Source organism: Jaculus jaculus, chromosome 23, assembly GCF_020740685.1.
Source record: "Jaculus jaculus isolate mJacJac1 chromosome 23, mJacJac1.mat.Y.cur, whole genome shotgun sequence".
In the NCBI taxonomy this organism is placed as follows: Eukaryota; Metazoa; Chordata; class Mammalia; order Rodentia; family Dipodidae; genus Jaculus; species Jaculus jaculus.
In genome coordinates, this window is record NC_059124.1 from 2,063,038 (window position 1) to 2,089,588 (window position 26,551).

The 26,551-nt window shown below is 49.8% G+C and overlaps 1 protein-coding gene across 1 annotated transcript in view; it reads left to right on the plus strand.

Annotated features, from left to right (window-relative positions):
- Dusp16 (dual specificity phosphatase 16) overlaps window positions 1-26,053 on the plus strand; it is a 91,033-nt gene extending 64,980 nt beyond the window's left edge. The window contains exons 4-7 of the mRNA XM_045139707.1: window positions 7,492-7,655; window positions 14,814-14,973; window positions 20,785-20,908; window positions 22,672-26,053. Coding sequence (XP_044995642.1) covers window positions 7,492-7,655; window positions 14,814-14,973; window positions 20,785-20,908; window positions 22,672-23,845 — 1,622 coding nt within the window. The 3' untranslated portion in view covers window positions 23,846-26,053. The remainder of the gene's footprint in view (window positions 1-7,491; window positions 7,656-14,813; window positions 14,974-20,784; window positions 20,909-22,671) is intronic.
- The last annotated feature ends 498 nt before the right edge of the window (window positions 26,054-26,551 follow it).

Below are 26,551 nucleotides of genomic sequence, written 5' to 3' on the forward strand. Positions count from 1 at the left end.
AGGGAGAGGGAACTTGATAAGATTTGTGGTAGTTTGGATGAATGGCCCCCCCATGTAGTCAGGATTTTATTGAAGTTTGTAATTTGGATCTGCAGCTGTCTGGCTGGAGGAGGTGTCACTGTGGGCGGGTCCTGGGGTCCAGCCCTAAGGAGTGGGGGGGGAGGTTCGAGTTCAGTCTGAAGACACAGGAAGGGCCTGAGCTCTGCCTGGGGTTCCTAAGTGTGCTTGCTCGCATGTCCTGTGTGGTGTGGCATTTGGCTTGGGGCTCTTCTCTCTCCGCTTGGGCCTGTGAAGGCAGGCCAGCTTCTTCTGCCATTATGGAACTGGCCCTGGATCTGTAAGCTCCAATAAATCCCTCCTCCTTAACTGTGCCTGGTCTGAGGTTGTCTGCTGCAAGACTGGGCGGTGGAACACATCCATGGACAAGTTCTTGATAAGCTGAGTTTGCGGAGACGCTTACCCATTGTTCAGAACTGCTCTTCTTGGGGACACACGCCAAGGGCTGCCGATGGGTCTTTCAGTAGTGGACTCCCCAGAGGGACAGCAAGAGCTCCGATAGGGTCAGATCAGCTGCTGGTAGCCTGTCAGGCACTGGGAAGAAAGTATCCATGCATGTTCTGGGTCCTTCTGCTGCTGTAGATTTTGTTTCCAAGAGACCCTGTGAAAGAAGGGGAGCTCTCATTTTGAAACTGTGCTGCTGATGCTGAGGCCCCAGATAGTTTTTCAGAGGTTCAGGGGAAATCGAGCAGCCTCTCACTCATCTGCTGTTAATTAATGAAATGAACCTGGCTGGAGTCAGCGGAGAACAACAGTGAATGAAAGGTCAGTGAGTGAACAAAGCTGTCCGTGAAGGGGGTGTCAGCGGAGTGGAACATCGTCACAGGTAAAGATAGGGCAAACGTGCTCTTTGGCTCAGGTAGTGTTTTCTGGAAGGGATTGGAAAGCACAGTGTAGGATATTTCAAGCCAGGCACACACTAAGTGAATGTTCTGATCCACTGAAATCTGTAAGCTGTTTGTGCTGTGTGGTGTCGGGGGTGGGGGTCGGCGTGTGCGTGCGTGTACTGTGCACACTCATGCCAGAGGAGGGAGTCTGGTGGTCTCCTCTGTCTCTCTCCCATCTTATTTCCTGAAGCAGTCTCTCACTGAATCTAGAGCTAGACTGGCTGACAGCGAGCCCCCCGCGGCGGTCTCCTCGCAGGGCCGGGGCTTGAGGCGCGCGTGGCCACGTGGGGTTAACGTGGCTCCTGGGGACCTGAGCTCAGGGCCTCAGGCTTGTGCAGCAAGTGCTCTCACGCACCGAGCCCCCCCTCGGCCGCAAAATCTGTTCACTAGTCAAAAACGTGTGATTGCTTGTGTTTGGTGCAGATGTTACAAATACTTGTGCAAATGGTGTTTTTCTTGTTTGTTTGTTTGATTTCATGTTGTTTTGGTGTTCTTGTTTGGTTTGGTGGTGTTTGTTGTGAGGATGAACAGTGGTTCCTTTCTTTCATTTCTGTTCCCAGCTATGGGATTTTCTAGAGCCATACTTTCGAGGTACATTGAAGTTAAAGTGATCTAGGAATTCTGGACTAATTAATGATAGACCTGAACCTTGACTGGCCAGGCCAAGTGACTCTGTACTATGACTGTTGTGCAATTTTCACCTCAGAACGCTGTTGTGCGGAGGATGGGGAAGTGTGTCCCTCCGCACAAGCCACGGCTGTATTGACATTCCGAGCTGATCTGTAAACCGCCTTGGAGATTTGCGCTCAATCTGTTTAGAGTGTCACATCTCAGATCATGTCAGGTCCCCTTCTTCCTCATTGAAGGTTTGGAACCACACTCTGCTTCGGGGAAGGCAAGACTCCCACTGCTTGGAAAAAGGCAGTACTCAGTGTTGGACTGATATTAGGAACTGTCCCCAAAGGAGGGCTGGAGTCAACTTTGTAGGACTTAAGAGAAGTCGACTCATGTCCTAGCTCTGCTGTTTGCTACGGAATTAATTCTGACCATTTGTGTTTTTATGTGTGAGTGGACATAGAAATTGTGCCTGCTTCATAAATTACTTGTAAAGATTAAGAAAATACTTGCAGAGCTGGGCATATTCGCTCACATCTGTAATCCCGGAACTTGCGAGGCTGAGGCAGGAGGCCAATGTGAGCTACACGGTGAATTCAGAAGCAACCGCAGGGCTGGAGTGATTGCTCACTGATTAAGGTGCTTGCCTGCGAAGCCTAAGGACCAGAGTTCCAGTCCCCAGTACCCATATAAAGCCAGATGGACAAAGTGGTGCGTGTGTCTGGAGTTCATTTGCAGTGGTTGTGCACCCCAGGGCCTCTTTCCTCTCTCTCTGCTTCTCTGTCACACATACAAATAAATAAATGAGCAGCATCTGAGCTACATAAGAGAAACTGTAAAGTGCTTAGAGCAGTGCTCCTCATATGTTGTGTTTAGTATATGCTGTGGTTATTCCCTTATGATCCCTTATAAATTCCAAATGAAATTCAAGTGACGTTTCCTTGAATTCTCTGGTTTTCCTTTCTCTGAGAACATTGTTTTGTTAGATTTAAATGATAGACTATATCCCATGAGCTGTACTGGAGTCACAAAGAAGAAAATGCAAAAACAGTTATTTAACAGGACATCAGAATCAACTAGTTGTACGGAAGTTAAATTTTAAAGTCATAACTTAGTTACAATAAAAATTGTGTCTGTCAGTTGTTATGGTTGGTAGGTAGGTGGAAGGTAAGCAAAGAATGATGAGAACATTTACTGTATTGCCAGAGGAACAGATAAATAATGTTTATTTCCTTTTTTTTAAAACTTTTTTGTTCAGTTGTATTTATTTATTTGAGAGCGGCAGAGAGAGAAAAAGGCAGAGAGAGAGAGAGAGAGAGAGGGAGGGAGGGAGAGAGGGAGAAAAGGAGAGAGAGAGAGAGAGAGAATATGGGCGCACCAGGGCCTCCAGCCACTGCAAACAAACTCCAGATGTGTGTGCCCCTTGTGCATCTGGCTAATGTGGGTTCTTGCGAATAGAACCTGGGTCCTTTGGCTTTGTAGGCAAATGCCTTAACCACTAAGCCATCCCTCCAGCCCTGTCCCCCTTTTTTTGGAGATGATTTTGTGGGTTATACTTTTAGGTCAGGAATTCTAGTTGACTCCATTCTAGTAGTTTCGCTGGTCTAATGTAGCATTTCTGTGAGTATGAATTCTACCAGCACTTAGTATATCTTAGTGGGAATTCCATGGTCAAATAAGTTCAGAAAAACTAGTTTCTTTTGGACATATTTTTCTTTTTTTTCAAAGTGGGGTCTCACTAGTCTAGGCTGACCTAGAACTCTCTGTAGCTCCAAACTGGTCTCAGACTCACAAGAGTCCTCCTACCTCAGCCCTCCACGGTGTGATGCCTTGTGGGGCCTTTAATAAGCTTCCAGGTCCCGGGGCTCTGCGGAATAGGATGAGCACAAATGCTCTTGCCCTTTGAATGAACATCCCACCCGTGGGTGTCTTTCAGGATACTGGGGCTCTGGAGCACCTTTTGGGAGACGTACCCAGGGCAGCGTTGTCTTTTTCCCTCGGTGTCTCAGGTGAATCCTGAAGGGTGCAAGGTAGAGGCACGCCACTGCTTGTCACAGAACACTTCACATATATCACCCAGTTCTTTCAACAATCAAATGACATTCTTACCTTCATTTTACAGATAAGAAAAACGAGAGAGAGAGTGTGTGTTGGGGATGACTTTACCACATCAGACAGCTCGAGAGTGGTAGAGGCAGGACTGGACTCAAATGCAGAACGTGTGCCGGGGTCTCTGTTGCATGCGTGGGGCGGGGCAGAGGAGGGGCCCCTGAAGAGTGAAATAACAATGAATTTGACATGGTTGGAGGTCGCGTTTGGAAGGGGTCAAAATGAAACCACAGAGCCTTACAGGTGTAGATCCTGAGAGCTTTCCCCACCACACAGAGATATTTACTTAAGAACTTTTTTAACGTTTAATTTCTGCTGGGCGTGGTGGTGCACACCTTTAATCCCAGTACTCAGGGGGCAGAAGTAGGAGGATCGCCATGAGTTTGAGGCCACCCTCAGACTGTAGTCACATAGTGCATTCCAGGTCAGCCTGGGCTGGAGTGAGACCCTACCTCAAAAAACTTAAATAAATAAATATAAATATAAATACACACACACACACACACACACACACACACACACACATTTTTTAAGAGGGAGAGAAAGAGACAAACAGTAGACGTACCAGGGCTTCCAGCCACTGCAAATGAACTCCACACTCACACCTCACCTCATCTTTTGCATCTGGCTTGCGTGAGTACTGGGAAATTGAACTTCTTCATAGGTGAGTGCCTTAACTGCTAGGCCATCTCTCCAGCCCTACATAAGAATTTTTAATGCTCTGACTACAAACAGTTTTAAAAGTATGGAAATAACCTCTTTTATATTCTGCAGATGGCATAGTTGTCAACACCTCCCTCATGTTGGGCCCTGTGCTGGGCATAGCCAGTGGAGCCAGGTGCAGCTGGGTTGTGCTTGCTGAGCCTAATGTTGAGGGTAAGACTGAGGTGTGGTGCTCTCCCTGTTTCTGGACCCTGCGGCTCTTTTGGCACGTTTCATATGCTTGTGATGTGGGGCAAGGCTAACCAAAGACGGAGGGAATAACGTTAGTGAGGCTTTTGGGGTCCTAAGACTCAATTAAAGGGGTAGTAAAAGTAGCATTTATTATTTTCTACTAAGACTTAACACATTAATTCCTTTTTTTCTTTTACATTAATTCCTTTTAATAGTATCATAAATACACAAGTATGCATTACAATTCCAGTCTCCTTGGTTCCTAAGTTCAGGTCTATTAAGAGGTGAGAAACTGGTTCCCATGTTTGAATTTGGCTAGTGAGGAATATGTAGCTTGAAAACTCCATGAGGACCGTAGTCATTCCTGCTTTTCCCGGAGGAGGCAAGAGTACTGCGTGGGTGATGGCAAGGGTGTGACTCAGTGAATGTCAGAGGACAGGACTCGATTCTTCTAACCTGAGCCTAGGAATCTGGACAGCACTTCTCAAGCCTGGAGGAATTTCTGGCCTGTCAACACTTTGCTGTGCTTAGCATAGTGCACAGGATACCTTCAGAAATCAGTGGTGATGACAGACACTTGGACTACTTACTGACCTACAGAATCCAAATCACTTGATATACAAACTGTTTCTGGTTTAAGAGTAACATTGTACTGATGATTCCTTTTTTTTTTTTTCATGGTAGGGTCTCATTCTAGCTCAGGTTGAACTGAAATTCACTATGGAGTCGCAGGGTGGCATTGAACTCACAGTGATCCTCCTACCTCTGCCTCCCGAGTGCTGAAAGGCGTGTGCCACCAAGCCGGCTATTCCTTTATTTTTTCAATTTTTTTTTATTAACAACTTCCATGATTATAAAAAATATCCAATGGTAATGCCCTTCCTCCCCCCACTTTCCCCTTTGAAACTGCATTCTCCATCATATCCCCTCCCCCTCTCAATCAGTCTCTGTTATTTTGATGTCATGATCTTTTCCTCCTATGATGATGGTCTTATGCAGGTAGTGTCGGGCACTGTGAGGTCATGGATATCCAGGCCATTTTGTGTCTGGGGGGGGGGAGCACATTGTAAGGAGTCCTACCCTTCCTTTGGCTCTTACATTCTTTCTGCCACCTCTTCCGCAATAGACCCTGAGCCTTGGAATATGTGATAGAGATATTGCAGTATTGAGCGCTCTGGTCATTTCTTTCCAGCACCATGCCGCCTTCTGAGTCATCCCAAGGACACTGCCATCTGAAAAGAGAAGATTCTCTACCAAAGTGAGAGTAGCATTAATATAAGGGTATGAACATTAAGAGAAGTGCTTACTGGGCAGTTTGGTGAGCATAGTATATACATTTAGCCAGGCAGCAGTGGACGTTACATGCCCAGGGCTCATGACTACCCCTGCTTTAAGTTTTCAGTATCAGGGATGTATTCCCTCCTATGGAGCGGGCCTCCAGTCCAATTAGAGGGCAGTTGGTTTCCACCATGACAAACATGCCACTATTGCACCAGTTGGCTCATTTGGCCTGGCTGGTCAAATATAAGGCTTGCAGTGTCCACTGTTGAGTATCTTCACTGGTGATTTCTCTCTCTCTCTCTCTGTCTCATTGAACTACATGCAGAATGGCTTCTTCCAGCTTTCTGTCAGCTGGTCTACAGGGAGGAGGTTATTAGCTCAGATCCAGCAAGATTTCTCAGTGGCCTTGCAGCCCAAGTATGTGGAGTCTTCAGCAATACGGTCTTACCATCTATTCCTGGTAGGAAACCAAGGGCCTTGGCAATGGCCTATAATGTTTGGGGGGCATCAGGGACTTCCCCAGCCAACAACTCACTGGAAGGTATCCCATCCCTGGCATTGAAAATTTTCTAGCAACAATCTATAGTTCCTGAGTGTTCCATTGTCAAGTAAAGTAGGCTTCCATATGATTTATTTCTATCCTCTTAGATCTTGATTAGCACGTGGTAGAGAATCCCTGTAATCTCAGCATTTGAAAGACTGAGGCAGGAGGATCAGGAATTTATTAAGGAAGCCAGCTTGGGCTATGAGACTCTTATCTCACTCTCTCACCCTCAATAATAAATAAGTAAATAGATAAATCTATCTGTACGGTCAGAGTTAAAGTTAATTCTAGAATGAACTTATAGTGATCCGTTTTATTTTGAAGGACTATCATCCTACCGTGTACCTTACGTTGTTTACACCCCAATTTTGCTTTTGTGAATAAATGATTTTTGGCTTTTTCACTACTAACTCTAAATAATCTTTACATTTCCCAAATGAGATTTGCACACAGGTGGAAATTGGGGATCAAATGTCATAGCTGTGAAGCTGAAGGGAGGCTGAGAGGGAGAGCAGCGTCATTTCAGTACTTCAGTAGTGCCTGTTGCAGTTGGGTTCGCATTGCTGGTAGAAATCACCCAACCAAGAGCAGCTTGTGGGAAAAAGAGGTGTATTTTGGCTTACAGGCTTGAGGGGAGCTCCACAATGGTAGGTGAAAACGATGGCATGAGCAGAGGGTGGACATCACCCCCTGGCCCACACAAGGTGGACAACAGGAGAGTGTGCCAAACACTAACATGGGGACACTGGCTATAACACCCACAGGCCCGCCCCCAACAGTGCACTCCCTGCAGGAGGTTTCAGTTTCCAGTTGCCATCAGCTGGGGAAACTAGCGTCTAGAACGCCTAAGTTTATGGGAGACACCTGATTGCAGCCACCACCGTGCCCTCTGGATTTTCCCCTCCGAGCTGACGTCTTATCCGCCGCGGGTCTCTCTGGGCTTCTGTGTCAGATCTGGCATTGGTGGCTGGGAAAGGCCGTCCCGAGCAGCGGGGTCCACTCTGCTCTGTGGGTTGTGGTGGTTCTCAGTGTTTTTAATGGAGTGGTTCGCAGACGGCTGACTTGACTTTGCGTAGAATGTAATCTCATGATGTCTGTTCTCAGGTGGTTTCGCTGAGTTCTCCCGTTGTTTCCCTGGCCTCTGTGAAGGAAAGTCCACTCTAGTCCCTACCTGCATTTCTCAGCCTTGCTTACCTGTTGCCAACATTGGGCCAACTCGAATTCTTCCCAATCTTTATCTCGGCTGCCAGCGAGATGTCCTCAACAAGGTGGGTGCTTTGAAAATTTCCTTCGTTGCCTGTTTATTGGTTGCATCTGGAGAAATAGCAATTGCCTGTCATCTGTCATTTGAAACAGACTGTGACTGCAGAAGTGAAGAAACCCACCCTTGGTGTGCCCCCCAGGAAGGGCTTTTAAGCATTATTTTCTTTGATGATGCTGTTTTCCTTATAGGTCCAAGAGAGCTGAAATAGGACAGATTCCTTCATAAGTTTAGTCTTGCCTTTAAAATTTTTTTAAATTAATTTATTAAGAGATAGAATGGCCTCCAGATGCATGTGCCACTTTGTGCATCTGGTTTATGTGGGTACTGGGGAAATCAAACCGGGGTCCTTAGGCTTCACAGGCAAGTGCCTTAACTGGTAAGCCATCACTTCAACTCTTGCCATCTCCCCCCACCCCTCCCCCAGACCCCTGGTTTTCCAAGGTCTCACTCTAACCCCAGCTTACCTGGAATTCTCTATGTAGTCTCAGGCTGGCCTTGATCCTCCTATAGCTCAGCCTCCTGAGTGCTGGGATTACAGGTCTGTGTCTTGCCTTCTTACTCTGTTAATCCTTCTGCTACAGGAATGAGGTGCACCAGGAAGTTGAAAACTTCACGTTTAGAGACACACTAGAAAGGCTGGGTCAGTCCTTGTGGCTGCTGCCGGGTGGGCAGAGGCGGGAAAACCTGGGAGAACAAACACCACCGAGTCCATCTGTCAGTTTCCCTGCCGAAAGCCTGCTGGACAGTTTGGCTGAGGAAAAAGAGGAGCGCAGATTCCTTTTGAAAGGTTGTGAGCAGCGTGGAACAGGCGTGCCCTGTTAGAAGCTCGCATCTCGATGGGACTGAGGCTCGTGTAGGTAAAGGCACAGACATAACCACAGAGCCGCTGTCTCACTCTGCAGCGTACTTGCTGTTAGCCAGAAACACTATGGAACGGCGCTCTTCCTGCTGGAAAAGTGAGTTTTTCCTAAAGCTTCTTAAGTTACACCATCACCAAAGGGCTGGAGAGATGGCTCATTGGTGAAAGCACTTGCATCCAAAGTCTTACAAGCCAGGTTCGATTCCCCAGTACCCATGGAGCCAGATGCACAGGGTGGCACACGCATCTGGAGTTTGTCATAGTGGCTAGAAGCCCTGGCGGGCCCCTTATCTATATCTCCCCCCACCGCCCCTCTCCCTGCAAATAAATATATAAATAAGGGCTGAAGAGATGGCTCAGTGAATGGTAGATAATCTGGGCCTTGTTTGGGGAAGGCTGAATGGAGGAAGCAGGACTGAGTGTTGAATGCAAAAGGAGTGTCGGATGTGAAGTGAATTGGGGAACTGACCGCATCACCCTGAAGTGCAGTGCCCGTGCTTCATGGGCTGACCATGCCAGGCGGAGCTTGCAGGGAGGGGCCGCTGCAGGATGGCCCCTGGGGCCAGGGCTCCATATGGCACCCCAAGGTCTGTGGCGTCACATTGTAGAGTCTGCACTTAGCTTAGTCTGCTCACACAGCTGAGTTTGTTTCATAGAACTCAGGAGGCTGAGGTAGGAGGATCACCTTGAGTTCAAGCTATCCTGGGCTACATAGTGAGTTCCAGGTTAGCCTGGGCTAGAGTGAGACCCTGCTTCAAAAAAAAAGAAGAGGGCTGGTGAGATGGCTTAGTGGTTAAGTGCTTGCCTGTGAAGCCTAAGGACCCCAGTTCGAGGCTCAGTTCCCCAGCTCCCACGTTAGCCAGATGCACAAGGGGGCGCACGCGTCTGGAGTTCGTTTGCAGTGGCTGGAGGCCCTGGCGCGCCCATTCTCTCTCTTTGTCGCTTTCAAACAAATAAATAGATAAATAAAAGAAAGAAGGAGGAGGGACATGCACACTTGTGCATGGAAAAAAGCAAATGAAGAGTTCAGTACAGTGGCACATGCCTGCAGGCCCAGTCCGCAGGAGGTGGAGGCAGGAGGGTTGGGTCAGAGAGCCCTGGGGATGTGCTGTCTGCAGCCACGGCTAAAAGGGACCAAGATTCCATCTTCATGAGCCGACATCTTAGAGGAAAGAAACTTGACAGAAAGCATAAAAAGTAGGTACAATGTATGGTGTCATTTATTATCTCTTTATTGTGTGTAAGGTTCGGGAGTGACCAGGACCACGCAGACCGCTCTGAGGCAAAGTTGGAAGCTTTTATTCGGGGGGGGGGGGGGGACACAAGCTGCCAGGACTGACGGTCAAGAGCGGAGCAGTCAACTTGGGGTTACAGATAGTGGGCTTTTTAGAGCTCTCCAGCTGGGGGAAGTTGAGGAAGGGAGAAGTAAGAGAAAGGTTTCCTTAGGGGACATCTAAGAAAGCCAGGGTGACGCCAGAACAGGAACCTGGTGTCCTGAGAGGTAAGGGGGCAGGACACCTAGACCTGGGGCATTGTTAGGCAAGGAAGGGTTAATGGCTGGGCAGTTTCTTGAGGAATGTAGATGCCACACTTCCTTGTATCTGTCGCCATCCTGCTGTCTTTGGTGACTCCTTTTTGGGGAAGCCCATCTTGACCTAACCATATGGTACTAGGTGCTTATAGAGGCGAGTGAGTGTCTTTGGCTCAATGCTTGAATTGAAGAGGAGGCTGAAGGCAGGTTTCCCCAAGACAGATCTGGACAGACACTTAGAGGAGAGAACACTCATGAGCAAACATGTGACAGCCAGGCAGACTAGAGAGGGCAGCAGGGAGTCCCTGGGGCTGGAAGAGGGCAGAGAGGAGGAGATCAAGACTTTTCAAGACTTTACAGGCCTTGTAAAGATGACAGCTTTTCCTCTGAGAGAGCAAGAGCAAGGTTCGAAGCAGAAACGCAGCCTACGCTTAGGTCACTTCATTTAACTCCTGCGGTGAAAATCAGTGGTGTGCCTCCTCCAGAGTGGAAGCAAGATGGCTGCCTGGTAACGGGTTCAAGTCCAGTTAGTGCAGGGGTGAGAGGTGATTGGATTCTGGCTAATTTTGAAGGTGTATCCAAGAAGTTTTGTTTTAATGAACTTTATTATTTTTGGGGAGGTTTTGGGGAGGCAGGGGGTTTTGATGCAGGGTCTCACTCTAGCTCAGGCTGACCTGGAATTCACTTTGTAGTCTCAGGGTGGCCTCGAACTCACAGCGATCCTCTGCCTCCTGGGATTAAAGGCGTGCGCCACCATGTCCAGCCTATTTTATTTTTTAAAGTGTAGTCTCCCTCCGCCTGGGTTACCAGGCTGAGCTGGAATTTACTTTACATCCTGAGGCTCATTATAATCTTACCTCAGCCTCCCAAGTGCTGGGGTTAAAGGCATGGGCCACCACGCCCACCTCTGTGATGAATTTTCTTTGGTCGGGATGAATGTGTGAGAGAAGGAGGTGTCTAAGAGGCTGGAGCTGCAGCTGTGGGACCAGCAGGAGGAGTTTGGTGTGGGACATGCCAAGTTTGTGATGCCTGTTCAACTTCCAAGTGGACGTAGTGGAGAGGCAGATGAACATGTGAATTGAGGATGAGGTCCCCGAAGCCAGGGTAAACAATAGAGTCATTAACGCGTGGGCAGTAAAAGGGGATAAAGTATCCAGAGAAAGTCTTGAGTGGAAGAAAGGATGGAGCCACAGGGTGCTCCCACGTTGACAGGCTGGGGAGCCACGGAGGATCCAGCGCAGAGGTGGCATCAAGAAATGTGGGGATCACAGCCGATCTGGAGCGGTCTCGGAAGAGTGGAGGGGGTGAGATCCTGTGGCAGACGAGGGAAGAGAAGGGAAGGAAGGGAGAGTGCCCATCCAAGCGGCACCTTCATGGAGTTTTGCTCTTAGGGAACCAAGGACATGGGATGATGCGGGAGGAGGAGAAATAATGGTTTGATTGTTGGAAGAGGCAGTTATTCAAGAGAGTGGGACACTGGTGTAGCAGAGAGGCAGAGGACGGCCAGAGCCATGTCCCCAAGTACCAGAGAGGCGGAGGATGAGTGGAGCCCTGTCCCCGGGTGAGAGGAGGGGTGGAGGGAGCAGGTTCCTGGTAGAAGGGGAGTTGTGGTGGGTAAAAATAACGAAGATGTTCTGTAATTGTTGCCATTTTGGCAGGATCTTCCACCAGCTATAAGCAAGGGTCATCAGGGACACAGGAGCTTGAAGGGGGGAGGGTGGCATCGCATGTAGGAGGGCAAGTGCAGAAGTAGAGCGCCCTGGTCTCCATGGGCGTGCTGACGTGGGTGAGCACGGGTGTAGAGCAGGCGGAGACCGGGGTTTAACCAGGGAGGTGATCATGTCCACACGTGAGCAAGGAGCAAAGGCACTGAGGGTGGGAGCCAGGGCGTGACGGTAGTGCTGGCCTCGAGAGTGTGACATCACGGGAATGAGGGACGTCACTGATCCCGAAGAAGCCGAAGTTCCCAGCGCTGGTGGCCCAAGAGACAGGGCTGCAGAGGGGCATGCCAAGAGCGGCTGCAGGCCGTGGGGAAGATGGAGTGTGTAATGACAGGTAGCACTCACAGGAGGGCCACCCAGGTGAGGACGGCGGCACCACGGTCTAAGGGGCCGTGAAGGTGGGGGGGGGGGGCGCTCGTCTTGTCACAGAAGGGCGCGAGCTAGTGGGCACAGCTCAGACTCTAAGCTGAGTATTTAACAGCATGGGAGGACTGCTCTGTGGACGTTCAAGCATACTTGATCACAGGACCAGGTAGCTGTGTGTATTTTATATCACATGCTAAACTCTAAATGAATTTCGCAAACAGCTGTAGTTTGTCATGAAGTCACTGGCTTCCATCTGTGAGTGAGGGCGAGCTCATAGAATACTCGCCCTCCATCGAGGTAGTTCCACCATCAAAAATGACTGTCCCGTACATTCATCAGAAAGAGACAAGAGAAAAAGGGAACAATGACTAGAGTCAATATCGAGTTTCTGAAACTTCCTTAAGTGACTTCAGCGATTCAGTGACAGAGCTCGTGCCCACCGCAGGCTGGCCGGAGGCTCTTCTTGCCACACACCCACTGTTGCTGTTTGAATAGTGTACTTACCCAAGCCACGTTTGCCCTCAGACCTGCTTGAGCTGGTATGCTTGTTGTTACAATTATGTGCATTAATTAAAATATTACATGCCCTGATGAAATACAAACGAGAGAAGTTATTTGAGTATGACCTAATCCAAATGGTTTGGAAAGATTCAGAGTAGACCAAGTACTTTTCACCCCGTCACATAAATTACCTGGGAATACAGCAACTGTCAGACGGTCTGAGGTGACCCACCATGGCAGAGGTGACGCCTGTGGCCACAGCTGAGGGAAGGAGAGGAAAGCGAATGACCCCAGGCTCAGGGCACTTCATGAGCAGCTGCAGCGGGGTGACTAAGTAAATTGGGGCTGGAGGATGAGGTAAAGGCAGGACGACCAGCAAGAGGCAGCCCAGGGCCTCACTCATCACTTCACTGCGTAATAGGGAGGGAAGAATTACCTGTTAATGATTCCATACTGTCCAGGGTGCTTTAGTAATGCTATGAGCACATACTTTGGAAGGACAGAGCTTGAAATGGTCAGTTAATTTTGCAACCGTGTGAAGCAGTTTCGAGAATAACGTTAAGCAGAATCGGGAGAGTGGGAAAAAGCCATTGAGGAGAGGCATGCGGCGATCTAAGCGCAGGACTGTACCAGAGCGCGGGGGCCGGTGGTGTCCGGGGTTGTATGGGACAGAGCAAGAAATGAAACACAAAAAGATCCAGAGCAGAAAGCTCTTAGCCCGGGCTGGTTGTGAGAAAGACTTGCTGGGTGCAGAGCCAGTGCCTGTACTTCTAGCTGTCTGGAGCCAGAGTTTGAGGCCAGCCTGGACAAAAGAGGGACACCCTGTCTCAAAAGGAATATTTCCCTAGGTGTTAAGAATATGAAAGCCGAGCATGGTGACACACCTTTAGTCCCAGCACCCGGGAGGCAGAGGTAGGAGGATTGCCATGAGTTTGAGGCCACCCTGAGACTACAGAGTAAGTTCCAGGTCAGCCTGGGCTACAGCAAGACCCTACCTCAGGAAAAAAAAAAAAAAAAAAACAACACATATGTATATTCACACACACACATATATATATGGTTTGGAGGCTGGCTCAGTAGTTAAAGGGCCTTACTTGCAAAGCCTGCCAGCCTGGATTCATTTCCCCAGTACCCATATAAAGCCAGATGCACAAGTGGTGTATGCATCTGGAGTTCATTTGCCGTGGCAAGGGGCTTGCAAATAAATTTCTATTAAAAAAAGAATATGCATCAAAATACGAGAGACTGAGTGGGGGATAGAGATGATGGAGAGTGGGGGAGGGAGGGAAATCCCATGGGTTATTGTCTACGATTATAAAAGTTGTCAATAAAAAATAAATTAAAAGAAAGTGGTTTGGAGAGGAACACTGCAAACTTGACCTGGTGGCTTTTCTAGTTACCTTGATAAGGACTGCACAGTGGAGGGGAGGCAGCTAATGAGGGTGCCAGGCCTGAGGAGTTTGGATCGGTTCAGAGGCCGTGGCCAGTGGCCGTGTTTTCTCACTCACTCAGCTGGGTGGATGTCATCGCCATAAGTCCATTGTGGGGTGAGAGAGGAAGCAGGAATCCAAGGTAAAGAAGGGGGAAAACGAGGTGGTCACTTGCTGACACGAAACGCGGAGTGCCTGTGGGACAGCCGGACACCCCGTGGGGTACACTCACAGACAGGCCAGCAGAGCGGCACGAGGCCGGGCACACGGGCGCAGCCTGCGGGCCGAGGGCCGTGTGCGTGGGCTGCTCGCTGCAGTCTGCCCTGCTCTCGGGGCTGCAGTCGACCGCAGCCAGGCACGTGGCCACTCTTCAAGGCATCGTGTTTTAAATGGCCTTGTTATCCTTAACTTATTTTTTAAAAATATAATATTTATTTCCGAGAGATAGATAGAAAGTAGGCACGCCTGGGCCTCCAGCCTCTGCAAACAAACTCCAGATGCATGCACCACCTTGTGCATCCGGCTTATGTGGGTCCTGGAGAATCAAACCTGGGTCCTTAGGGTTCTCAGGCGCTGAACAATCTCTCCGGCCCCCTAATGATTTTTAAATCACCATTGTATCCAACTGCCACTTTGTTAAGATTTTTGGATTTTTACTGATGTGAATGATGGTTTTAAAGAAACGGGACATCTTGCCCAGCATCCCGCTGTCCGGCGCTTGCTAGCGTCAGCCCTTCACTGCTTCTCTGCGCAGGAGCTCATGCAGCAGAACGGGATCGGCTACGTGCTGAACGCCAGCAGCACCTGTCCAAAGCCCGACTTCATCCCCGAGGCCCACTTCCTGCGCGTGCCTGTCAACGACAGCTTCTGCGAGAAGATTCTGCCATGGTTGGACAAGTCCGTGGACTTCATTGGTATGTAGCTCACGTGTATTACGAATCACGTGGACGGCAGCCCCGTGTATAGTTGGGGCCCCTCTCTTCCCTTCTTGCCTATCTTAGACATTTCAAAAGTCTGGAAACAACATGTTGCTTACTCGTAGTGGTCAGGGTGGCGTGTGCCCTGCTGTCCCTAAGGGATTGGCCTAGTGACCTGCTGGCTAACTTTTAACTGCAGCAAGGTTACACCTTGTAGGATCCGTGGCTATGTGTTGCAAGTGTTTGAAAGTCAGTTAAGCTTTTAGAATTAATCCCCACCCCGCCCACTTTTGCAGTCATAAAAAACCCTTTGCGAAACGTCATTAATCTGCTCTATTGCCTTACTGCTTTTTTCTCCCGGGAAGAAGTCACAGCCTGTGAAACAAATCCCATTACGTTTGAAGTCCTCTTGTCTTACAGAACAAGGTGTCTGAGCCTTGGTCCGTGTGCAATAATTCCAAGTAGTTCACGGCCCAAGAAAATCAGCACATGCACACGCACACTTGCATCATTGACAGAGGGGTTCTGTGCTGTACTTTCTTCTGCCTCCCGCCCCCGCGCCCCAGGGGCTCCTCTGACCCCCAGGAACTGTCGTGACTAGGTATTGCAGGATCAGATGTGTCACTAGTAAACTAAGGACGTGTACTTGCAATGTGGTTTCAGCAAAGGTTGCCTGAACAGAAGAAACTGCTTGCCCTCGAGCAGCAAAATAGGGTGCTGACTCCTCCTGTTCCCCATGAGGCAATTCTGTTGTTGTCCCCCAGATGCACTCCACTCCATAAACACTCTGAATTGGTTACGGTAATTAAAAATAAAAGAACCAGTTCTTTGTCAGAAGCAAAATTAAGTATATTAAGCCCCACAGTGCTTTTCATCTGTGAGAGGGATTTTCTAGGTAACGCTTTTGAAGCTTTGGGTAACTCTGAAACAGTTCCGTTTTTTCCAAGAGATTGTGAAAGATTTCCCATCGTTAATTAGGACTCGTCCTTTGAAGCGTGTCATGGTCAAAGCCTAGAACAGTTCACATGCAAACAAGTCACCCCCACTTAGTGTCCTCCTCCTGTGCGCCTAGGAAGTCCATTCCCCGCGGCCTCCCTTTTTTGCCCTTTTAACAAGAAGCAATTACGGCTCAGGTTCCTACGTCATGTTGATCCAGAAATGGGGTCCAGGGTGTAATTTTAGCTCAAAGTACACTCCTAGAATTTGTCCACAAGAAAACCTGCTTCTGTTAGGTTTATGATAGTGTCTGGGCTTGGAAGAAATGGACAGAGGAGAGAATATGAGCAAGTTGATCCATAACCAACTTCCTCCTTCTTTCACGTAAGATGCCGGGGTCACCGTGCCACTTTCACTTGTCCAAGAACTCTGCCAAGTTCCCAGATGATTAATACGTAGACACACAACAAACTGTAATTCCTTTGTTATATGTGCAGATATTCCCAGTTACTTACTTCATTTGCTTGACCCTGTTTAGTAGGGCCCACTATCCTATCTTACTCAGATAATTCAAGGCAAAACTCAGAAATCTTTCCTATTCACCGTACTTCATCATTACACAGTTGTCCTCCACAGTGCCTTAAGCCATGGGAAGTCATGGCATGTAATTCGAAGATGCCACCATTCCTGGACCTAATAACAACTTGAAGGCTCCTAGATGGTTTTGTTCTTTTGTTGTTATTTCAGTAAGTTATATGACTGTGGTGGGAAGGCTGAATTGTCTTTATTTTTAGTTCATGTGGGCAGCAGTGACAAAGTTGGCCTGATTGTGCTCTGGGATACGTAGGTGGTTCCTGAAACCCAGCCGGCTGCTCATACAGCGCTGCTCCCTCCTCAGCTTCCTTGGCTCCAGCCCCCAGCCCAGGGCCCTGCGCTAGGGCAGGGCACAGTTGATGAGGAGCATGCACTTTGAGTCCTGTCCGTGCTGGTTAAGTGGTTGTGGGTTACTAGTTTCAAACTGAAGTGGAGACTGAAGATAACACACCTCCCAGGGCAGGTGTGCACTGAGGTAGATAGATCCGGGACTCACCCAGCACACAGTTGGTATTTCTTTCAAGGTAGTATCTCACTCTAGCCCAGGCTGACCTGGAACTCACTATGCAGTTTCAAGGTGGCCTTGAACTCATGGTGATCCTCCTACCTTTACCTTCTGAGTGCTGAGATTAAAGGCATGCGCCACCACGCCCAGCTGGCTCTTAATAATATTTTAAAATTTTATTTATTTGCAAGCAGAGAGAGAGAGAGAAAGAGGATGAAAGAGAGAATGGGCATGCCAAGGTCTCTTGCCACTGCAAACAAATTCTAGACACATGTACCACTTTGTGCATCTGGTTATATGTAGGTACTGGGGAATTGAACTTGGGTTCTTAGGTTTTGCAGGCAAGTGTCCTAACCACTGAGCAATCTATCTCTCCACCTCTTATTTATTTATATATGTATTTTGAGGTTTTTCAAGGTAAGGTCTCACTCTAGCTCAGGCTGACCTGGAATTCACTCTGTAGTCTCAGGCTGGCCTCAAACTCATGGCAATCCTCCTGCCTCTGCCTCTGGAGTGCTGGGATTAAAGGCGTGCGCCACCACGCTCAGCTTAGTAAATTTTTTATTCTGCATTTCTCCCTCGTCTCTGTGTGTCTTGCTAGGCTGCACACACAAAGTCCTCTCACCTCAGCCTCCTGAGTAGCCAGGCCCGCTACCATGTTTTCAGGATCTCTGTGAGCAGCGCCTCCTCCCCTGCTCACTGCTGCCTGTTTACGGCTCAGGAGCTACTTGCCCTCATTAGCTCCTCGCTTTTTCGAGCTTGCTGTCCTCTTCTTTTGGTTTGAGATAAACAAAGGTCTGCCGTGTAGCCCAGGCAGTCCTGGAACTCCCCATCCTCCCAGCAGCCTTCTGCATGCTGGGATTAAAGACTTTGCTCAGTCTTAGCCCAGGGCCATGCGCGGTCCTCTTCGCTCTGGCCAGCCTGTGCCTGTGGCTTCCTCTACTCCAGGTCGCCGCGAGCGCTCTTGATCTGCCAAGACCTGTGCTGATAAATCCCACTGTGAAAGAAATACTTTTAAGTTGTTTGAAAAATATCTCTGATGAGTTATGGTTACAAAACCAACAGAGGAGCACAGTGCGGAGAGCTGGGAAGCATGAGGCCGTCTGTCCTCTCTGCTGCAGCGCATGTTACTGTCAGCGCTGTTCCCACGCAGACTGCGTTGTCGGCACGTGTCGGCCACATGCGCGGTGTGCGCGTTATTCCTGAGTAGCGAATATCATATCCTCATAACTTTCGATCCTTGAGGGTATTTTAGAAGGGATCCTTTTCCATCCTCATGGTATAGCGTTCGGGTAACTATTAAATATAACATTGGGGCCAGGGAGCTGACTGAGCAGATGAAGTGCTTGCCACACAAGCCTGAGGCAGAGTTTGGATCTTTAGCACCCATGTAAATGCCAGATGGCATGGTGGCCTTCTGTAGTCTCAGGAGAGACAGAAGTCCCGGGCTAGCTAGATGAGCCGAATCTGAGCTCAAGGCCCAAATGAGAGGCCTTGCCTCAGTAAACAGAGTGATGGTGGTGTCAACCTCTGGCCTCCAACATGCAGACATGTGCCCCCCACATGAACATGTATGCACACATATATGCACAGTACACACAGATACGCAAAAGGAAAGAATATGGTCAACATTAAAAAAAAAAAAGGCCAGGCATGGTGGCTCACGCCTCTAATCCCAGCACTTGGGAGGCAGAAGTAGAGGATTGGCATGAGTTCAAGGCCACCCTGAGACTACATAGAGAATTCCAGGTCAGCCTGGGCGAGACCCTACCTCAAGAAACAAAAACATCGAACAACAAAAACCCCTTAAACCAAAACAGCGTTGTGTTTCAGTGCTCGGGACGGAGCGTGCTAAGGAAGCTAAGCAAGGCTGTGCCACTGAGCTGCACGTAGCAGCTGCCAAGCCTGCTTCTCACAAGGATGCGGAGCAGTTTCCAGTACGGACTGGGATCAGGAAACACACACGCTGGAACTGAGAGAAAGGGCAGGAACCAGGAAAGAGAGAATAATTATGACAGAAAATTTGAATTGCCATATCTTCCTGAGCCTAAATGAAAGCCTTAGTGTTGAGCTCCTGGTCGGTCAAGGAAAAGGGAGGATCAGTGCAGGATCAGCGCTGGGCTGAGGAGGTTCTCCCGGTGGACGGACTGTTGTTTTCATTGGAGGGACGCCGCCTGCAGCTTCATTGTTCACACACTACTCAGACCCCTGCGGTGGTCTTGGTCAATCGTGGAGATGAGAAAATGCTAATGGGACATAGGTGGTGACCTTAGAGTCCCTCTGCGCTCTCCAGCTGCCAGAGCAGGTTCCTTGTGCATCTGTGACTTGAAAGGTTCGGTCCTGGGCTTCGGGAGACTTGCAGTGTAGCTGGTATCCGCTGACACAGGATGAGCAGGGAGGGAGGATTCAGCCCACGACAGCCGCGCTCTGGCTTTGCACGCGCACCCTGGTTCCTGCTTGGAAGGTTCGCTGCCCCGTGTTCTGCAGGATGGCATGCCTGTGCCACTGTGAACCCGCTGCCTCGCTGCCCAAGGCCCCTGGCTGCTTCTGAACGTGTGCACGAACCCTCTGACCCGTCAGGGGGACGCCGGTGGCACAAGGTCTCTTGGTCCTCACCAGGGTGACCCACGCTAGTGTGTAAAAACAGTTGATACAGTTGAGCCATTTTATGACATAAAGTTTCCAAAAGAAAAATAGATTCAGTCTCCAGCACCAAAATCCAGCTCACTTGAAGATAGGTTATGCGAATCTCAGCACTTTATTTTTCTAGTTGATCTATGTATGTGTTTATTGTTCATCATTTTACACAGAGCTTGGGCTGGGTGCAGCTCAGTGGTAGTGCACTTGTGGAGCATACTTAAGGGCCTGGCTCCATCCTCACACGTAAAGTAAATAAATAATTTGGTCTGGCATTTTTGTGTTGATATGATGATATGATCCAGCCTCGCCTTGTCCCACCTCCTTGCTGAGTACTAATGTATATAACATACATTTGAAATGGAAACAAATGTTTTTAAACCATCTAAGCAGGGAGCTGGGGAGATGGTTCAGTAGGTAGAGGTGCTTGCTTGCAAGGCCTGACCAACTAGGTACAGTTGTCCAGCCACCCACATAAAGGTGGACAGGCATTCATTTACAGTAGCAAGCATGCATGCATGCATGCACACCACACGTGCACGCACACACACACGTAAGTAAACAAAATAGTCTCTTAGGTAATTAGGGAAAAACTGGTGTCAGATAGTATGTAAACAAAAATGCTTCATCTTAGGTGTGGAATTTGGATGTTTCTATCTGTATTTCTGAAGTTATCTATACTAAGCAAATAGAACATATAATGTAGGATTTATATGCAGGAAATTTTATTAATAGTGTTAAACAAGCTGGACATGGTGGTGCATGCCTTTAATCCCAGCATTTGGGAGGCAGAGGTAGGAGGACCACCGTGAGTTTGAGGCCACCCTGAGACTACAGGGTGAATTACAGGTCAGCCTGGGCTAGAGCGAGACCCTACCTCAAAAAACAAAAAGGGGGGGGGTCTTAAAAAGTACTGCAGTAAGAGGCAGGCAGTGTGAGGTGGTAACACATTGCTTAGGACCACTGGGCTTACCTGCTCATCACATGCACAACTCACACAGTACTGAGGTGAGGCAGCATGCGAGCTGTGAGCTGAGCTTTGAGCTCTCCAGGTAGACAGGAGGAAGGAGATGGAGATCATCTCCCTGCTGGACGTAACTGTTACTAGTGGCCTGTCCTGAATTTGCCTCCCACAGAGAAAGCCAAAGCCTCCAACGGCTGTGTGCTGGTGCACTGCCTGGCGGGCATCTCTCGCTCCGCCACCATCGCCATCGCCTACATCATGAAGAGGATGGACATGTCTCTAGACGAGGCTTACAGGTGAGGAGGGCAGCGTGGCGTGGGAGACTGGCTCTTCATTCCCCCCAGAACAGGAGGGGGCAGACTCCACGGCTTCCTGTGGATGTCACGTGGTCCTTCAACCATGATGCAGCAGACTTACCCTCAGCTAACTTAAAGAACTGACCCAGCCGGATCTCTCTCCTGCTGGGTGAGCGGCTCGGCTCCCGCGAGGAGAGAAGCTCCCGGGCTGCGGCTTCACTTCGCACCGACGCAGGAAAAGGGCTCCTACCCACACGTGCAGCCTCGTGGAGGAAGCGCATCCACACGGAGGGCGGGCCAGATTTTGCAGGAAGGATTTTTTTTTTAAATTTAAATCTTTGTGGTGTGTGTGTGTGTGTGTCTCACAGCGCATCTGTGAGGCAAGAGGACGATCTCTGCTGTCAGTCCCCGCCTTCCTCTGTTGGAGGCAGGATTTCTTGCATAGCACTGGGTTTTCCAAGCTAGCTGGCCTACGAGCCTCCAGGAGTTGTCTGTCTGTCTCGGCCTCATGCGGGCTGGCACTGCAGCTGCTGGCTCTGCTGCACTCCGTTAACGTGGGTTCTGGGCACCGTCAAGCTTGCGCAGCTGACGACCCACCGAGCAGTGCTCCCTGGCAGGCAGGACGTGGGACTGCTGAGGTCTGGCATTTTGTTTGGTGACAGGCAAGTCAGAGCCCCCTGCATGCCCTCTGGAGGGAAGAAGTATAGATACCTGGAGCAGGCCCGTTTTAATATTTGAAAATTTTTATTAAATCTCACATTTTAAAGAAATGAGCTGCCTGTGATGGAGAGTAGAGCGGGCGAGTCCTCTGCTTTTCTGCACGAGCTCACGCCTCCTTGGACGCCTTGGTCCCTGAGGCCGTTCTGCTCTAAGCACAAGGCACAAGGGAAGGCCTACACCCGCGTGTCGTGTCTTGTGCACAGCCTCATGAAGAGGAGTCCACATGCACACTGGCCTGTACAGCCAGCTATTTTCCTGGCTTTAAGCTGGTTTAGGTTACTGGACTAACATGGAGTCTTGTCTTTTATTTCTAGTTCCGGTACATATTTTAGCTTGACTCCTGCAGCATCAGATGAGTCTCTGTGAAGTTTGGGGACACCGAAGAGTTTGTCTATTTATAAAAACCTGTTTCCTCAGTGGAACAAAAAGCTAAGACCAGGGACGTGACTCAGTGGTAGAGCACCTGCCTAGCTCGCACAGGCCCCGGGTTCAAGCCCCATGAACACACACCACGTGAAAGCGGCCTATCATTAGTTCTCATCCCATGAGAAGTGATTTTTGACAGGGTCTTTACAGAAATGGACCCAAACTTTAGACAGTCCTGGTGGGGGTAGCTTAAGGACTTTGTGTACCTCAGTGACCGCACCTGGCCTAGGATTGGTCTGAGAACTGAAGAAATAACCCAGTGCACCAGCGAAGTACGGAGACCGGGACACCACTCTGTAGCTGGTTCTTGTCTTGAAGATAAAACAAGGAACTCAGAATTCAGAACTGGATGCTTTGCTACTTTGACCATCCGGTACTGTCTTCTCTGGGTCAGTTACAATGTGAAATGTCTTAGTAAGTGACAGTGGGGACTTCAGAGGGGGTATTGGAAAAGTAGATGCTGGTGTTGTATTTCTGATTGCTGTGCTGGTGTGTGTTGGGGGGGAACGTTCCCTGGTGCCGAGCAGAGAATGCTCTTGTCACCTGCCTTGGAAGCCATGGGCTCAACTCAAGCTGTGGGGCCTGATTGTAAAAACATGTGCTTTGTCTTCTCATAGATTCGTGAAAGAAAAAAGACCAACCATATCTCCAAACTTCAATTTTCTGGGCCAACTCCTGGACTACGAGAAGAGGATTAAGCAGCAGGCGGGCACGCCGGGGCCGAAGAGCAGACTCAAGCTGCTGCATCTGGACAAGGCCGCCGAGCCCGCGCCGGCAGCCCCCGAGGGTGGGCAGAAGAGCGCGCTGCCCCTCTGCCCACCCCGTGCCAACTCTGCGCCCTTGGAGGCCGTGGGGCAAAGGCCTGGGCACCCTGTTGGTGTGCCCAGCCTGCAGCCGTCACTGCTAGAGGACAGCCCCCTGGTCCAGGCACTCAATGGGCTCCACGTGTCCCCGGACAAGCTGGAAGACAGCAGCAAGCTGAAGCGCTCCTTCTCCCTGGATATCAAGTCCGTTTCATATTGTGCCGGCACGACCGCCCCCTTGCCCGGCTTCTCGTCCGAAGATGCCCTGGAGTACTACAAACCTTCTGCCACTCTGGACGGGCCCAACAAGCTATGCCAGTTTTCCCCCGTTCAGGAAGTGTCAGAGCAGACTCCAGAAACCAGCCCGGACAAAGAGGAGGCCCACCTCCCCAAGCAGCCCCAGCCCGCCCGGCCTCCCGACAGCCAGAGCAAGCGGCTGCACCCCGGGAGAGCCAGCGGCATCGGCGCCGCCGCGAAGCCCCCCTCGGCCCCGCTGCATCGGAGTGGGAGCATGGAGGACAATTACCACACCAGTTTCCTCTTCGGCCTCTCCACCAGCCAGCAGCACCTCGCCAAGTCGGCTGCAGGGCTGGGCCTCAAAGGCTGGCACTCAGATATCTTGGCCCCCCAGACCTCTGCCCACTCTTTGACCAACAGTTGGTATTTTGCCACGGAGCCCGCACACTTCTACTCCGCCTCAGCCATCTACGGAGGCCACGCCACTTACTCTGCCTACAGCTGCAGCCAGCTGCCCACTTGCAGTGACCAAGTGTATTCCGTGCGCAGGCGGCAGAAGCCCAGCGACAGGGCTGACTCTCGGCGGAGCTGGCACGAGGAGAGCCCCTTTGAAAAGCAGTTCAAGCGCAGAAGTTGCCAAATGGAGTTTGGCGAGAGCATCATGTCTGAGAACAGGTCTCGGGAAGAGCTGGGCAAGGTGGGGAGTCAGTCCAGCTTTTCCGGCAGCATGGAGATCATTGAGGTCTCCTGAGAAGACAGCCCCTGGTGACTTTGAGTGACAGTTGCTTCTTGTTCACAAAATTCCCTGTAAATCTGAAATATGTGTATGTACATACATATCTATTTTGGAATATAGAGCTGTGGTGTAAAAGCAAAAGATGGGTCAGCAGTTGACCTTGTCTCCCAACAGAAGGAAGGGCCAATGCTAGACTTCCCCCGTCAAAGAGTCTCAGTGACTTCCATGTCTTGTCCTACAAAAGCGATTTTATTTGATGTTAGAGGACAACCCCTTCTGTTTTCATTCTCTGTCCAGGCCTTCCCTAGCGCACCTTAGTGCTGACACTGAGCCAGCCCTGGGTCAGGTGAGGAGACTGTCTTAGGGACAGACCCCAAGGGTCAGTCCAAGAGAACGATGCTGTCTAAGCTGAGTCACAAATCCAAGCTTACTTGGCAGCCAAGGATGCGATCCTGCTACTGGATGGACCCTTAGGGCCTTGCCCAGATCCACTTTAGAACCAACCCAGTACCTCAGACAGGACAGTCGGGGTTTCTACCACTAACGTGTCTGCTGGCCCATCTTCTAGGCCTTGTGAATAAGCAGGTAGCTTGTCACTTTCCAGACCAATTCAAAGTGTCCAGCACAAAACCCCAGTGGGCCTGGACGAGCAGTTGGCGTGTATTCCCTCCTCAGCTTTACTGAGAGGAGACGACCATCTAGAATCCGGCCTCGCCAGCCTTCTAGTTAGAGCAGCCAAGGATGTGAGGCCAGCCACGCCCGCCTCCCTCTGTAAATCAAAGGATTGCTTAAGATGGGGTCAGGTGGCCTTTATTCCATGGTGAACTTGGTCTCAAGGCAAATGTGGCTCATGTGAGTTGGTAGCAACTTGGCGGCACCTTCAAGTTCAAGGCCAAAGCAGATGCCTCCATGTGTTTCAGTGCGTTGATTCAGGAAGGTAAAAATTGCTGAGGAAAAGCAGGAAACAGATTTCCTCATTGGCTTTTTTTCTCTTGGCATGCACAAGGGCAGTACTTTGGTTTACTAAGGACTTTGGTGAGTGAGGAACATTCAAAATAAACGAGCCTAGGAGGGAAAGAAGTCTTAACTTTGTTTAGTTTTGAATACAGAGGACTGCCACAGCCAAGCTTTCTATAAAAACAAACAATCCCAGCACATTTTCAGATGAAGGGACCTATCAAAATGGAGGAAGACTACGGTGGCTTCTTAGACCTTGACCTACAATCACTGTGTGGCCCGATCCTGGCAGCTGAGCTTAGGAGGTGACTAGAACGGGTCACGTGTGACCGTCCATGTCTGCTTTGAAACTTCCTAGCTCGAGTTGTACTCAGTACAGCCCCGTCCTCAGCTAAGGCCTTAACTCACGTCAGCAGGTGGGAGGCACGGGCGCCGTGCGGGCCCTACTCCAAGCGTATTCAGTTGCTGACTCGTATCTCAGGTTTTTCTATGTTTGCGAAATGGACAGTCCTTCGACTAGGATGTGACTTTCTGTTTCCTACAGTGACTGCAAGAGCAGCACAGAGTGACAGGACTTGGTCGCGGACACACCGCAGAGGTTGTGCGCGCGTGTGACGCGGACACCCCGGGAAGTCGTGTTCCGTGACCCGAGTCCCTTTTCATAGAGACGTTGAAATCTTTCATGTAATCTAAAATTCTTAAGGTTTCACAGGAATTTTTAAGGTGTTATGTGTACATACGTGGAGTGTCTGATAGTTCACCACTTCCAGAGTCTGGTTATGTCTGCAAACCTTTTTAGGAAATGAAGGCAGTAGCTCCGCTGCTAAGTGTTTCAGGAGGGCCAGGGAAGTGGCCTGAGCAGCTCCGGTCAAACCCTGGCCTTGTCCTCGCTGCACGTCGCCCCCCTGTCCCCGGTCACTACCGTCACATTCTCAGTTCTCGGGAGCCACGCTGCCCTGCTCCGGGGACGGCCTCCGAGGCACACTGTGGCATGCACGGGGTGGGTGGCGCCCTGGTGGGTGAGCGAGCACGGGACGCCTGGACTCTACTGGGGCAAAAGGAGCCTTCTCTGTGAGCAGTGCTGGAGGTGGATTAGAACACGCATCACGTCAGGTGGGAGGATGTATAAATGTTCAGTATGAATATAATGTTCTTTTGGAGCCAGGTAAGCTATTGAATGGTTAAGTTTGTGCATTTCTCATTTTGATGTGTCATGTATGTTAATATGATTAAATAAAATCAAAACTGGTACCTGTTTTACAGAAATGCGAAAGGACCTCTCTTTGTAGCTGTTAACACCCATGCTGCACACGAAGGCTGGCATAAGCCTGCTCTGCTCATACATGAATGAGGCTGCAGGGGAGGCGGGTCAAGTACATGGCATGCTGTGTCGTCCACGTGGAACATGGGTCACTGGCTAACACACCTGATGCCTGTGCTCAAGACACTTGCTCTTGATAAGAGGCCAGAAGCTTCACCTTTTGGTTTTGGTTTTTCAAGGTAGGGTCTCACTGCAGCCCAGGCTGACCTGGTATTTTACTATGTAGTCTCAGGGTGGCCTCGAACTCCTACCTCTGCCTCCCTGATGCTGGGAGTAAATGCGTGCACCCCCACACGCAGCCCAGAAGTTCTATCTCATCAGCCTAGTAAACTTACACACGAAAACCTGAGACACCATCTGCCCAAGGAAGATGGAATGTACCAGCAAAACTGACACTTGGGCTGGGGAGAGGGCCCAGTGGTTAAAGACACTTCCTTGCAAAG